This window comes from Raphanus sativus, chromosome 4, assembly GCF_000801105.2.
Source record: "Raphanus sativus cultivar WK10039 chromosome 4, ASM80110v3, whole genome shotgun sequence".
Lineage (NCBI taxonomy): Eukaryota > Viridiplantae > Streptophyta > Magnoliopsida > Brassicales > Brassicaceae > Raphanus > Raphanus sativus.
The window spans coordinates 34,635,839-34,647,656 of NC_079514.1; the positions used below are offsets into that span (position 1 = coordinate 34,635,839).

At 33.2% G+C, this 11,818-nt stretch overlaps 2 protein-coding genes and 1 pseudogene across 2 annotated transcripts in view; all 3 read left to right on the forward strand.

Moving 5' to 3' along the window:
* Positions 1 to 688, forward strand: part of LOC108850795 (F-box/kelch-repeat protein At1g64840-like) — a 1,559-nt gene extending 871 nt beyond the window's left edge. The window contains exons 2-3 of the mRNA XM_057008253.1: positions 1 to 382; positions 616 to 688. The exon at positions 1 to 382 is cut by the window's left edge and continues 748 nt beyond it. Coding sequence (XP_056864233.1) covers positions 1 to 382; positions 616 to 688 — 455 coding nt within the window. The remainder of the gene's footprint in view (positions 383 to 615) is intronic.
* A 910-nt stretch (positions 689 to 1,598) lies between these two features.
* Positions 1,599 to 2,924, forward strand: LOC108835468 (F-box/kelch-repeat protein At1g64840-like; annotated as a pseudogene).
* A 929-nt stretch (positions 2,925 to 3,853) lies between these two features.
* The window catches only part of LOC108850797 (glutamate receptor 2.2-like), a 21,399-nt gene continuing 13,434 nt past the window's right edge, over positions 3,854 to 11,818 (forward strand). The window contains exon 1 of the mRNA XM_057009891.1: positions 3,854 to 4,150. Within this exon, the coding sequence (XP_056865871.1) occupies positions 3,892 to 4,150 (259 nt within the window). The 5' untranslated portion in view covers positions 3,854 to 3,891. The remainder of the gene's footprint in view (positions 4,151 to 11,818) is intronic.

Sequence of the window (11,818 nt, forward strand, 5' to 3'; positions counted from 1 at the left end):
CCTCTCTGGTTCCATCTGGTGACGATGAGCTTTTCCTGGTTGAGCTGTTCTCCACTCGTCGTAATGGTGATGTGTTAGACTTGATGAGTCGGGTAACATTGAGAGTGTGTAGGCTGGATGTTGATGCTGGTCAATGGGTCATGGTCAAAGATGTAGGAGACCGTGTGTTGGTTATTGGAGACTTGGGAAATGTCTCGTTCTCGGCTAAAGAGCTTCCTGATGGTTGTGGTGTGAGTGGGAACTCAGTTGTGTTTACTTATGGTCCAAGCAATGTAACATGCTCCTACAGATATGACGACGACCTCAACTGTTGGAGGTATAAAAGAGAGGATCTGGTGACTATCCTCGGCAGGTCTCCGGCAGTGGCTCTCCGGGTTGAACGGTAGGTTGTCGGATTCTTGAGACATCTATTTATTTATTTATTTTATTTTATTAGGTTCGGTTCTGAATTTTCGTTATGATTTTTAGGTAAAGAGTTTGTGATATGGTGAAAGCTAGATCACTTAGTATAATTCTAGTTTTTAATACAATTTAGTTCGTACTACGAACACACTTGTCTATATATGCTCTTGATATCTCACAGTCGTGTTTTGACCAAATTTCTTCTTATACTAGATCTTCAGCAGATGCATATAGCCACCGTTCTTCATGGCCACACACCCGTAGGAGTGTGAACTTCAGAATGTGAGTCGATCATAAAGGACAGGAGACTAGGTCTGATCTTTTGCCTAGTTGCAAGGACAACATTATTATTATTATTATATTTTTTTGTAATAACAAGGAACAATGCCAATAATAAGGTTTTTCCATTATTTATAGTATTAACTATAAGAAATACAAAGGCGTTTCATTTCCAAAATCTATTAAGCTTGAATTTATGGAATATAAACAATTATAAGGTTTTTCCAGTTTTAGCAAAATTCCCTAGTAAATAATTAGTTTCTGAAATTTTTCTTTTCTTTTAGGAAAAAAAAGTAAATAACATTTGTGAGAAGTTATCCAATCTCAACAGTTGCAATAATCCGTAAAATCTATAGAGATTAAAGGGGTGTATTTAACCGAGAGTTTGAGGTGATTTGTATTAAAATGACAAATCCACTGTTATTCAAACATGAATTTTAAAAACTCATTTAAAATCTACTGTTATTGAACTTGACATTTCGTAAAATACTCTGAAATCCACTGTTATTGAAAATATTTTAAGTTGTGGAGTTTTAAAATTTTGAGATGATTTTAGGGTGTTTGGGTGGAGTTTCTTAGTTAAAAAAATTAAAACTCAAATCTCATGGTTTTAGGTGATATTATAGAGTAGTTTAACAAAAAATCACCTAAATCTCTGCAACTTATTAAAATCATCTAAAACTCCATTAAAATCACATCAGATGTTAAATTGAATACACCCCCCCCCCTTGAATCACAAACTAAGAAACAATTAACTCGGTCAACCAAATCTCAATCTTCATTCTTCATTAGTTTTCAAAATTTGACCGTTGCTGAATAGAACTCAGAGAAGTCCGAAGAGCATCACACTTTAAAAAGTGTTTTCACATCTAGACTTCTCCTCAAGGGTCTAGGGTTCAGGTTCCGAAAATAACAGTATGTTTCTATTACCAAACATGGAAGAACCAACCACTGAAAAGAAGAGATCATCACCTTTGTTGCCAGACTGGACTCAGCTCCCTAAAGAGCTACTTGAGATTATCACGGAGAAACTAGACAACTGTTTCAATGTCATTCATGCTCGCTCTGTTTGCACCTCGTGGCGATCCACGTTTCCCTTTCCTTCATGCCTTTTACGCCCAAATTACTCTCTTCCCACTTTCAATGAGCTCTCTCTAGAGACCAACGAAGAAGGCGGCGGCTCGTACACCCTCGGGAAGATCCCTTATTTCCTCTTCAGAGTCCGAGCTCTTGCTGCTGAGTCGCCTTCCGAGTATTTCTTTGGAGGGATAGGCCGAGATGAGTCAGAGGAGCTTCCACGTCCTGTTCATTGCTCAGTGAAAGTGAAGATTCAAGGGTCTGACCCAACCCTGATGAACGTGAATGATTGTCAGATCTTCCCTCTTGGCTTCTAAACTACTCTTTTGGAAAGCTGATGTTGTTAACAAGTGTGGAAATGAAGTGGAAACGGTTTGAGAATCCCCCAGAGACTTTTATGCACGAATGTGGTCACTTTTAGAGGTCGATTTTATGCATCTTTTTTTCCAGAAAAACTGTTGTTATCGACCCTCATTCGCTGGTGGTGACTGACTTGATGCCCTTGCCACAACGTAATTTATTCTTCCTGGTTCCGTCCGGCGACGATGAGCTTTTCCTGGTTGAGGTAATGGTACCGGGGTGTGAGGAGCTCGATTTTAACAGGTTCATATGTAACGTTAGTAGGCTAGATGCGGAGGCTGGTAAATGGGTCAGGGTCAGTGATTTGGGAGACCGTGTTTTGTTTATTGCAACGTTGGGAAATGTCTCATGCTCGGCTAAGGAGCTTCCTGATGGGTGTGGTGTGAGTGGGAACTCAATTGTGTTCACCAACTGGCCAGAAAATGTAGCATTCTTCTATAAATACGGACGATACCAAGGAAGTGCGGAAGAAATCATAAGGACTGTTTGGAGAACCTCAAGAGAGAATCGTGTGGTGATACTCAACACATTTCCGGTTGTGACTCTCCGGGTTGAGCCCTAAACTAGTTTTGCATACCTGAAGTCTTCTGTTGGTTTTGTTTTATTTTTTGTTTTTTCTTTTGAGAATTAATGGTTTTGGTTTTGTTAGATCTTAAAAGAAAAAAACTTATCTTTGATTTTAGGTTATGTGATCCCTTACTTTAGCCATTGTTTTGGAGTGTGTATCCTATGTCACTGGTGATATGGTTAAGAGTAGATCACACGGTATTAAAATCATTTTAATAAAAAAGACTGTTTCAAAACTATCATGCATAACTTCTAGTTATATTATTATCTTTAAACTTAATATAAATATTATAAACAATTTTTGGTTTTGATATTAATATATGAGATTCATATTTTTTTATTTTAATTGTAGTTAGTTATATTATTATTTTTAAACCTAATATAAATATCATAAACACTTTTGGTTTTGATATTAATATATGAAATTTTTATTTTTCATTTTAATTGTAGTTATGTTTATTCTATTTTAGAAGTAAAATGTATAAAGTTTTGTTTAGTTGCTTAGGTTAAATATATTAAATTTTAATATTATCAGTACGTTTAATTAATCTAACTAAAAATACTTCGGTTTTCCCGTTTGGTTCGGTTTAAAACCAAACCAAACCGAACTATTTGGGTTTATCAAATCTTGAACCAAATGGTGTAGACATAGAATTTGGTATTTGGTTTGGTTTGGTTTGGTTCGGTTTGAGTTCAATTGAATCGGTTTGGTTCAGTTCGGTTTGGTTTTTTTCCCATTCCTAGTAATGATATAACAATACTATTGAGCATGGAGTGAGCATATACTTATTTGGTGGTATTTCTATACATTCTAGATGTAGACTGCATTATTATAATCCGTTCATTATTTCTTTATAAGCTGATCACGTAAGTTGCTAGAATTGGCAACAATTCATCAGTAATGTTAGCAAATACTAGTAACGATTTTTTAATTCAGGTTTGCTAAATCCATTCATCCATTCCTCGGGTTAGGCAAAGAGCACATTTTATTTTAGAAACTTTGATGAACCGATGGAAGTGTTCTAACAAAACGAGGTCAACAGAAACTCAGTAATCTATTATATAATATCACCGTACATACCGACGAATAGTCCATTAATTCACATACTTAAGCACATTCAACTTTGATAAAAAAAAGCACATTCAACTAAAAAACATAGAGGAAACAAAGACTTCAAATACGTTTTGTAAACGAAAGATAGAACGATGAAAACAAACAAGACGCTTTTGGTCTTCTTCATCTCCATCTTTATCTTGGTGGAACTTAGCAGAGGACAGAACAATAGGAGAACCGAAGTCAATGTGGGTGTTGTAACAGATGTCGGGACAATGCAGTCGGACATTGAAATGCGCTGCATCAATTTGTCTCTCGCCGATTTCTACTATTCTCGTCCCCAATTTCAGACAAGGCTTGTTCCAAATATTGCGGACTCCAGAAACGACGTTGTTGGTGCAGCCGCCGCAGGTACCTAATTATATGTATACACAACCAAATTATATATATGGATTTTTTTTTTTTTTGTTAACAACGTTCATTCTATCGGATTTGAATATGGTTGAATGAAACGAGGACGTAGTCTTTTTTATTTGAGAAATATATTTACAGTTTTTGTTTGTTAGTTAAAATTCTACATTGTTAAAATTAGGCTTAGTTTCTCCTCATTAATATATGACAAAGATGTCTTTTTGAAAGAAACAAAAAATGTCTTTCTACTTCTACATACATACTTTTAGATTTTTTTGGTGACCCTAAAAGCCGTTGTATTAGTTACTAACTTTAGATACATTTTAAAAATTATTAATATTTTTTGATGAAAATGTATATCATTAATTAGATCTACTTTTTTTGGAAACAATCATGTTCTGACGAATGAGTTAAAGGTTGACTTGACCGATAATCAATCATAATTAATAAGTCGCGGTAAGAAAATCAAAGCAAGGTTTCCATGCATGTAGAACGTTGACGAGACAAAACCGGTGAATTTGACTTATTTCTTTTTAAGTTAATGACTCTTTCTAAGCTTCTTGTTTCTAACTCCAATGGACCACGCATAGCGTAGTTAAATATTCCTTTAGTTTTATTTTAATTGCCCTTCTAGATTTATACACATAAATTAAAAAAACATATGATTTATATATTTCCAAAATAAAAACATAATTATCTATACATCTAATCACATTTCAACTAATAGAAAAACAAAATGGAATTTTTTTTAATAAATTTTGCATTGAAACTCTAAAACGACACTTATTTTGAAACGAAATTATCTCTACAACGACAATTAAGTCGAAACATAGAGAGTATATGATTTTGTTCCCAATTTCTTTGAGAATTGTATACACAAATACTCCCTCCGTTTCGAATTAGATGTCGTTTTCGAGCAAAAATTTTGCTTCAAAATAAGTGTCGTTTTATGATTTCAATGCAAAATTTATTAACTTTTTTATTCCAAACTATTTTTCTATTAGTTGAAATCTGGTTAGGTGTATTGATAATGGTGTTTTTATCTAGTAAATATACAAACTTAAATATTTTATTAATCTATGTGTCGAAGTTTAGAACGACAAATAAAAAGAAATAGAGGGAATATAATTTTCAAATTATTAAAAAAAATTATTTAAGTTCGTAATAAATATTTATAGCCTCCGAAATCCGGTTATGGGACCCATGCTCGTTATCTTAACACGTCAATTAGGGTGGGAACAAACCGAGTACTTAATATTTGACTATTTTTGGTATACTTGATGTTCAATTTGTCTTGTACAAATAATAAATTTTGAATTTGTACTTAATTTGTTAAAAACAAATACTTACAGTTTTGTGTACTTGTTAAAATGACGGACTTGAAAAATACTTGTCTTGCTTTATTAATCGTTACTTTTAAGTTACTTGATAAATATTTGATAATTCGTTAGAGTTTAAAGCTAAATCATTTTATTACATATAAAAAGATTATTGTTTTTATCAATGTTCTAGCTAATTCAGAAAATATATATATATATATATATATATATAAGAAAAAGAGAAAAGTCCAATATGCTTATATTTATGGAAATAGAAATAAAAACGAGTTATTTTACTATAATTTAAGAAAATGTTTCTTTGTTCATTTAAAAATGAGTAACAAGCAAAACAACGCAAAATACAGTGAAACCTCTATAAATTAATAATGTTGGGATTATACCAAAACTATAATTTTTTATTAATTTATAGAGATTATTAATTTATCGATATACTAATTGAACCAAAACTCAATTTAAAACTATAAAATTATATTAATTTATAGAGATTTTTAGTTATATTAATTATCGAGTATTAATTTAAAGAGGTTATACTGTAGTTATTACTATTTTACTACTTGATACTTGTCTATAGTTGCAAGTATTTACTTGATACGATACTGGACTTGGTTAGACCAAGTATTCGAGTTGGATAGACCAAATACTCGACTTTTTTAGTCAAAAAAAAAAAACAAAAAAAAAATATTCGGCTTTACGGGTCAACTACCGATCAAATCTTTTTCAAAAAAAAAAAAACTACCGATCAAATAGCAAGTACGGATCAGTTGACAAAAAAAAAGCAAGTACGGATCAAGTAAAGTAATTGTGTCCACCTGTCATCAATCACTTTTGCATATGAAAATAGAAGATTTTCTTGTTTGTTTGTCATTTAGGTTCTCCAATATATATACTTAAATAGAGAAACTCTAAATAGAATTAAAATTTTCAATATGTTTTTATTTTCTCTACATAAAGTATAGTACAAATATAGTATATTTCTGTTTTAAAACTAGAAAATTTTATTTATAAGTGTTGCAAATTAATCGTTCTATTTTTATTATTTGCAAAAATTTATTAAATTATGATATAATCTAAATTAAATTTAATTTTGAATTGCAACACAAACTTATAAAATTATAATTGAAAATGTATTTGTGTTAGTTATAACTACAAATTTTTAGAATTTAAAGGATCACTTTAAAATAAAAACATGACAGTATATACACAAGACTGCAATTTTCTCTAAATACATAGAAAATAGTAGTCTCTATTTTAGAAGCAAACATATAAATTGATTGGAATAAAAAATCATAAAAGCACTTGAAATCAAAAATATAAATAGGTTTAAGATGCTTTTTCTTTTTATCAATATGTTTGAGATGCTCTTATTACAACAACACATTTAGTGGATGTATTCAATTAGGAATTTGAAATGATTTGTACTAAAATGACAAATTCACTGCTATTCAAATATGAATTAAAAAACACTTTAAAATTCAGTATTTTTTGAATTTGTCGCTTCGTAAAACACTTTAAAATCCACTGTTATTGAAAAATTTAAATTATTTATTTTAGATTGCTTTAATTGTTGTTAAAGTATTTGAGAGGAGCTTCTTATTTATAGAAACAAAACTCCAAATCTCATTGTTTTAAGTGAGATTGTAGAGTTGTTTAACAAAATTCATCTCAAATTCTCATATCTATGTAAAATCATCTAAAAACTCACTAAACATTAAATAACTTAAAATATCAAATTCAATATACACCCTTAGAGTATTTACTGCCTTTAAACTCTTTCAAATTTCTCAACAATTTAATAGTATTCATTTAATAAAATTTAGTTAAGTCTTTTTTCTTCAAAAAGTAGAAACTAATAATTCATCATATAACATTTGGTCAGAAAATATATCTATAAGACACCATGATATATCATATGAACAGTAATGAAAGTATATTTTCTATATCTCCCTTACTTTTTTCTTTTCTAGGATTTTAATTCTCTCAATATCACTTTACTATAGAAGTACTCTAATACAAAAGAGCTACAAGTAGGTTGCACGGAAGCTTTATTGCACGTCTGCTTTCCGCTTCAGAACCGGAATCGAAATTAGAACCTTGCTAAAGCTCACAAAATATCTCTTCCAAAATGCTTCTAAAATATCATATTTAAAAACATGTTGAAAGCTTACTTATGATCCCATTTTAGAATCACACTTCCGTTTAATAACACAATGCCACAAATAAAAAATAAAAAATCATGTTTTTTGTTTTTATATAAACTTTAAAATTAAATATGTTTTTATTTTTATATAAAATCTAAATTTAATAGTAACGAAGTAGAGAAAATATAAATATAAAATATTAAAATAAATACTCTAAATTATCTCTATACATTAAGGTTTTTATTAGAGATATAAAATATATATTTAAATATAATGTGTTAACTATTTATGAAATATCAAAAATAGCACTTATGTTTCCAGGAAAGTTGGCACGGCATAGAGAAAGCCACTAGTCATCTTTGAAAGTGTATTATAAATGGTGGTTTAAGAGTCTTTTATAGAGATTGCTATAATCTCGTGTTCTACAGCTTACATTTTATGGTTGTACTGTTAGGTTTTTCTATTTGAATTAATTATAGTTGTCAAAATGTTAATTGACAGAACAATAAAATAATGGGCTTATTGCAAAAGTGACTCAAAACTTGAATTCAAACAGAAAACTAACATTTTCTTTTGACTCATTTTTTTTTTGAGTTTTTAACCCCACATCTGCATTTTATCTACGAAAATGCCATTAACCCTTTTTTTTTTTTTTTTTCGAAATGGCTTCTTTACTGTCTCAACCTCATTTTCTTCAAGTATTTACAATATTGCCACTGCCATGAATAGTGGGAACAACCTTGTACGAACTGTTTGGAGCTTTTAATGCCCTTTAATGCACGTAAATCTCTTTACACTCTCTCTGTTTCAATTGTTATGAACTAAAAACAACATTTCTTTCACTTTCTCTCCATATTCATCCAAAAAACTGAAGCTTTTGATTCAAAATTGTTTGGAGCCATATTTTCTTTCGTTTTGACTTACGGTTGCTTTCGTTTGAGGTTCTGGGTGGTTGGAGAAGACCCTGTGTGCAAACAAAGTCATCTCACCTAGTTTAAGGTACGAATTTGAATTTTTTTCAAAATCTGTTCGCGTAGAAGACTTACAAGTAAGTCATCTGTATGTAGAAGACTTACTGATGAGTCTTCTGGTCAAACGGACGACTTAAACTAAGTCGTCCAGCTTTGTTTGGTGAAAACAAACAGTCCAGACGACTTATATATAAGTCGTCTACGAGAAACAGGCTAGTTTTGCATTTGACCGAATCGTGTCAGATCTTTGACTATTTCTGGACGACTTATAATTCAGTCGTCTCTCGGAAAGTTAAAATTTCAATATTTTATTAAACTAGACGACTTACGTGTAAGTCGTCTTAGGTTAGTTTTGTAGTTGAAAAATAAAACTTCATAATTTAATTTTTACCAGACGACATAATATAAAGTCGTCCCGTCAGAAGACTTAATTTAAAGTCGTCCGGGAAAGCAAAGTCGTCCAGAATTTTTTCCAATTAAGTCGTCCAAACCTTGCTTATCCCGGACGACCTTAAATTAAGTCGTCTATCTGGACGACTTTTAGTTAAGTCGTCTGGAGAAAGTTAAATTTCAAGTTTTATTTTTCAATTACAAAACTAACCTGGGACGACTTACGTGTAAGTCGTCTAGTTTGAATAAAATATTGAAATTTTTACTTTCCAGAGACGACTGATTTATAAGTCGTCCAGAAATAGTCAAAGATCTGACACGATTCGGTCAAATGCAAAACTAGCCCGTTTTTCGTAGACGACTTATATATTAAGTCGTCTGAATTTTTTTTTTTAACAAACAAAGCCGGACGACTTAGAATTAAGTCGTCCCTTTAATTTTCAATTGCAAAAGTGACCTCTTTAGACGACTTACCTTTAAGTCTTCTGGACGACTTAAATCTAAGTCGTCTGCGATAATGTTTGTTGAACTTCTTCATTTTCTCTATGTTTACTAATGTGTTTTATTTTGAATATTTGCAGATGATTTTTAAGTTACATGCAGTGTATGGAGAATGGTTGTTGAGAGATTTCCGTTGGGATTTTGTGGTTGATGATCTCAAAGGAGCAAGATTGTTTTTATTGAATGAAGATTCACACATGCTGAACTTGTTGCAATGGCTCAAGAAGATTTATAACCTGGACATGAGATCAGTGACTGTGGAGATTAGCTACTCATTACCAGCAGAAAATGATGATGACTCCAGGCAGTCCTCCCATTCATGTTACAAGTGATAGACAAGTTCGAAACTTGCTCGAGATACTCAAAACGCATAGAGTATGTCTTTGTGTATCAAGCCGCAGCAAGGTGGAAACGGTTTCAGAGAAAAAGAGAAAGAAGCTGGTGAATGGGAAGAAGATGTTGGTGATAATGATGAAGCGTGTGAATGGGAAGAAGATGTTGGTGATAATGATGAGCTGATGAATGTTTTGAAGATGTTGGTGATAATGAGTCTGTTGAAGATGAAAATCAAGATGGGGAGGAGGAAAATGGGGAGGAGGAAAATGGGGAGGAGGATGCTGATAACACTATTGTTGGTGAAACGGATCAGGAATGGTGGGGATTACAGTCTTTATGGAAAGGTTCTAGATGAGGACGAGGAAGATGATGATAATTTTGTTTTGAAGAAATTGAAAAGACATATGCTAAGACAAATGCTATTGAAGGAGGAAAATCGGATTGTACCAGCATCTATGTCAACCAGAGTTTTGTTAGCAAGGATGCACTGCTTTCAGAGCTGCGGTTGACAGCAGTGAGGGGTAGGTTTTCTTTCAGAATATACAAATCAACAAAAACTCTCCTTGTGGCAAATGTCGGGTTAGCGGTTGTGGATGGAGATCAGAGCGAGTGTGAAACATGGACAAACACGTTTTGGGTAACAAAGTATGTGGAAAAACATTTATGCTCAATTGGAGACCGAATCGCTCAGCGGAGACACTGTACTCCAAAGTATGTTGGTAGTCTTTTCATTGATCGTGTTTGGGATCATTGATGGGATAACTCCACGCATATCACTGATGCAATGAAGAACATGTTTGGCATGACGCTTGATTACACCACTTCATACAGAGCACTGTTATATGCACAGAAATTGGTGAGAGGATCAGCAGAAGAAGGGTATTCGCGTCTGCCTTCATATCTCGAGCAAATCTCCATTGCAAATCCTGATTCTATCACGGCTTATAGAACTTGATTCTGAGAAAAGATTTAAGTATCTATTTCTCTCTTTTGGAGCTTCTATCAAAGGTTTTAAGTATCAGAGAAGGGTCATTGTGGTGGATGGAACTCACCTAAGTGGAAAGTATGGAGGTGTTATGTTAGTTGCAGCCGCACAAGATGGCAATTTTCAGATATTCCCATTGGCTTTTGGGATCGTGGATGCTGAAGATGAACCTTCTTGGGAATGGTTTTTCACAAAATTGGCTAGTTTATATTCTCATGACAAAGCCTCTGGTGATAGTCTCTTGACCGGCACGCGGCCATTAAAAGTGCGTGTGAGAAGGTGTTTCCTTGGGGCAACCCGAGGAATATGTTATTATCACCTTCAAGATAACATTGTCAAAAAGTTTTAAAGGGAAAACATCTCATGTACTTGGTGAAAGGGGCTGCTTATGCGCACACGGTTTACGATTTTTAACCGGTACATGGCTGAGGATACGGAGTGCAAACCCGGAACTTGCAACGTATTTGGAGAAGGCCGACGCCAAGCTATGGTCAAGGGTTATTGTAAGGGGAACATGTTTCAACATAAAAACAGCAACATCGCTGAATCTATTAATTCCGCACTGAAGCGAGCAAGAGGATTTCCGATTCCGTTCCTGCTGGAGTTCATAAGGCAGAAGTTAGGAAAATGGTATTGGAAAAGGAGACAAGATGCTTTGAGTCTCCCAACTGTACATAGCCGGGGTGTTGAATACTTGCTTGCTGTTCGATCAGAGATAGCGGATACGATGACGGTCGAACCAATTGATGGATGGCGTTTTCTTTGTCAAAGGTGGCAAAATGGACTGTGCGGTTGATTTGGAACATGTAAAGTGTGGTTGTGGTGTCTATGGAGTGAGAAAATACCTTGCTCTCATGCTATAGCAAGCTGGAACACATGCTGGTGTGCATATCGACACACTTGTATGTCCACTTTACTCAAAGAATCATCTGTATGCAGGATACTCAGAGAATATATATCCTATCGTGTCACAAACATATTGAGGAACGAGAATGCTTTCCTCCAAA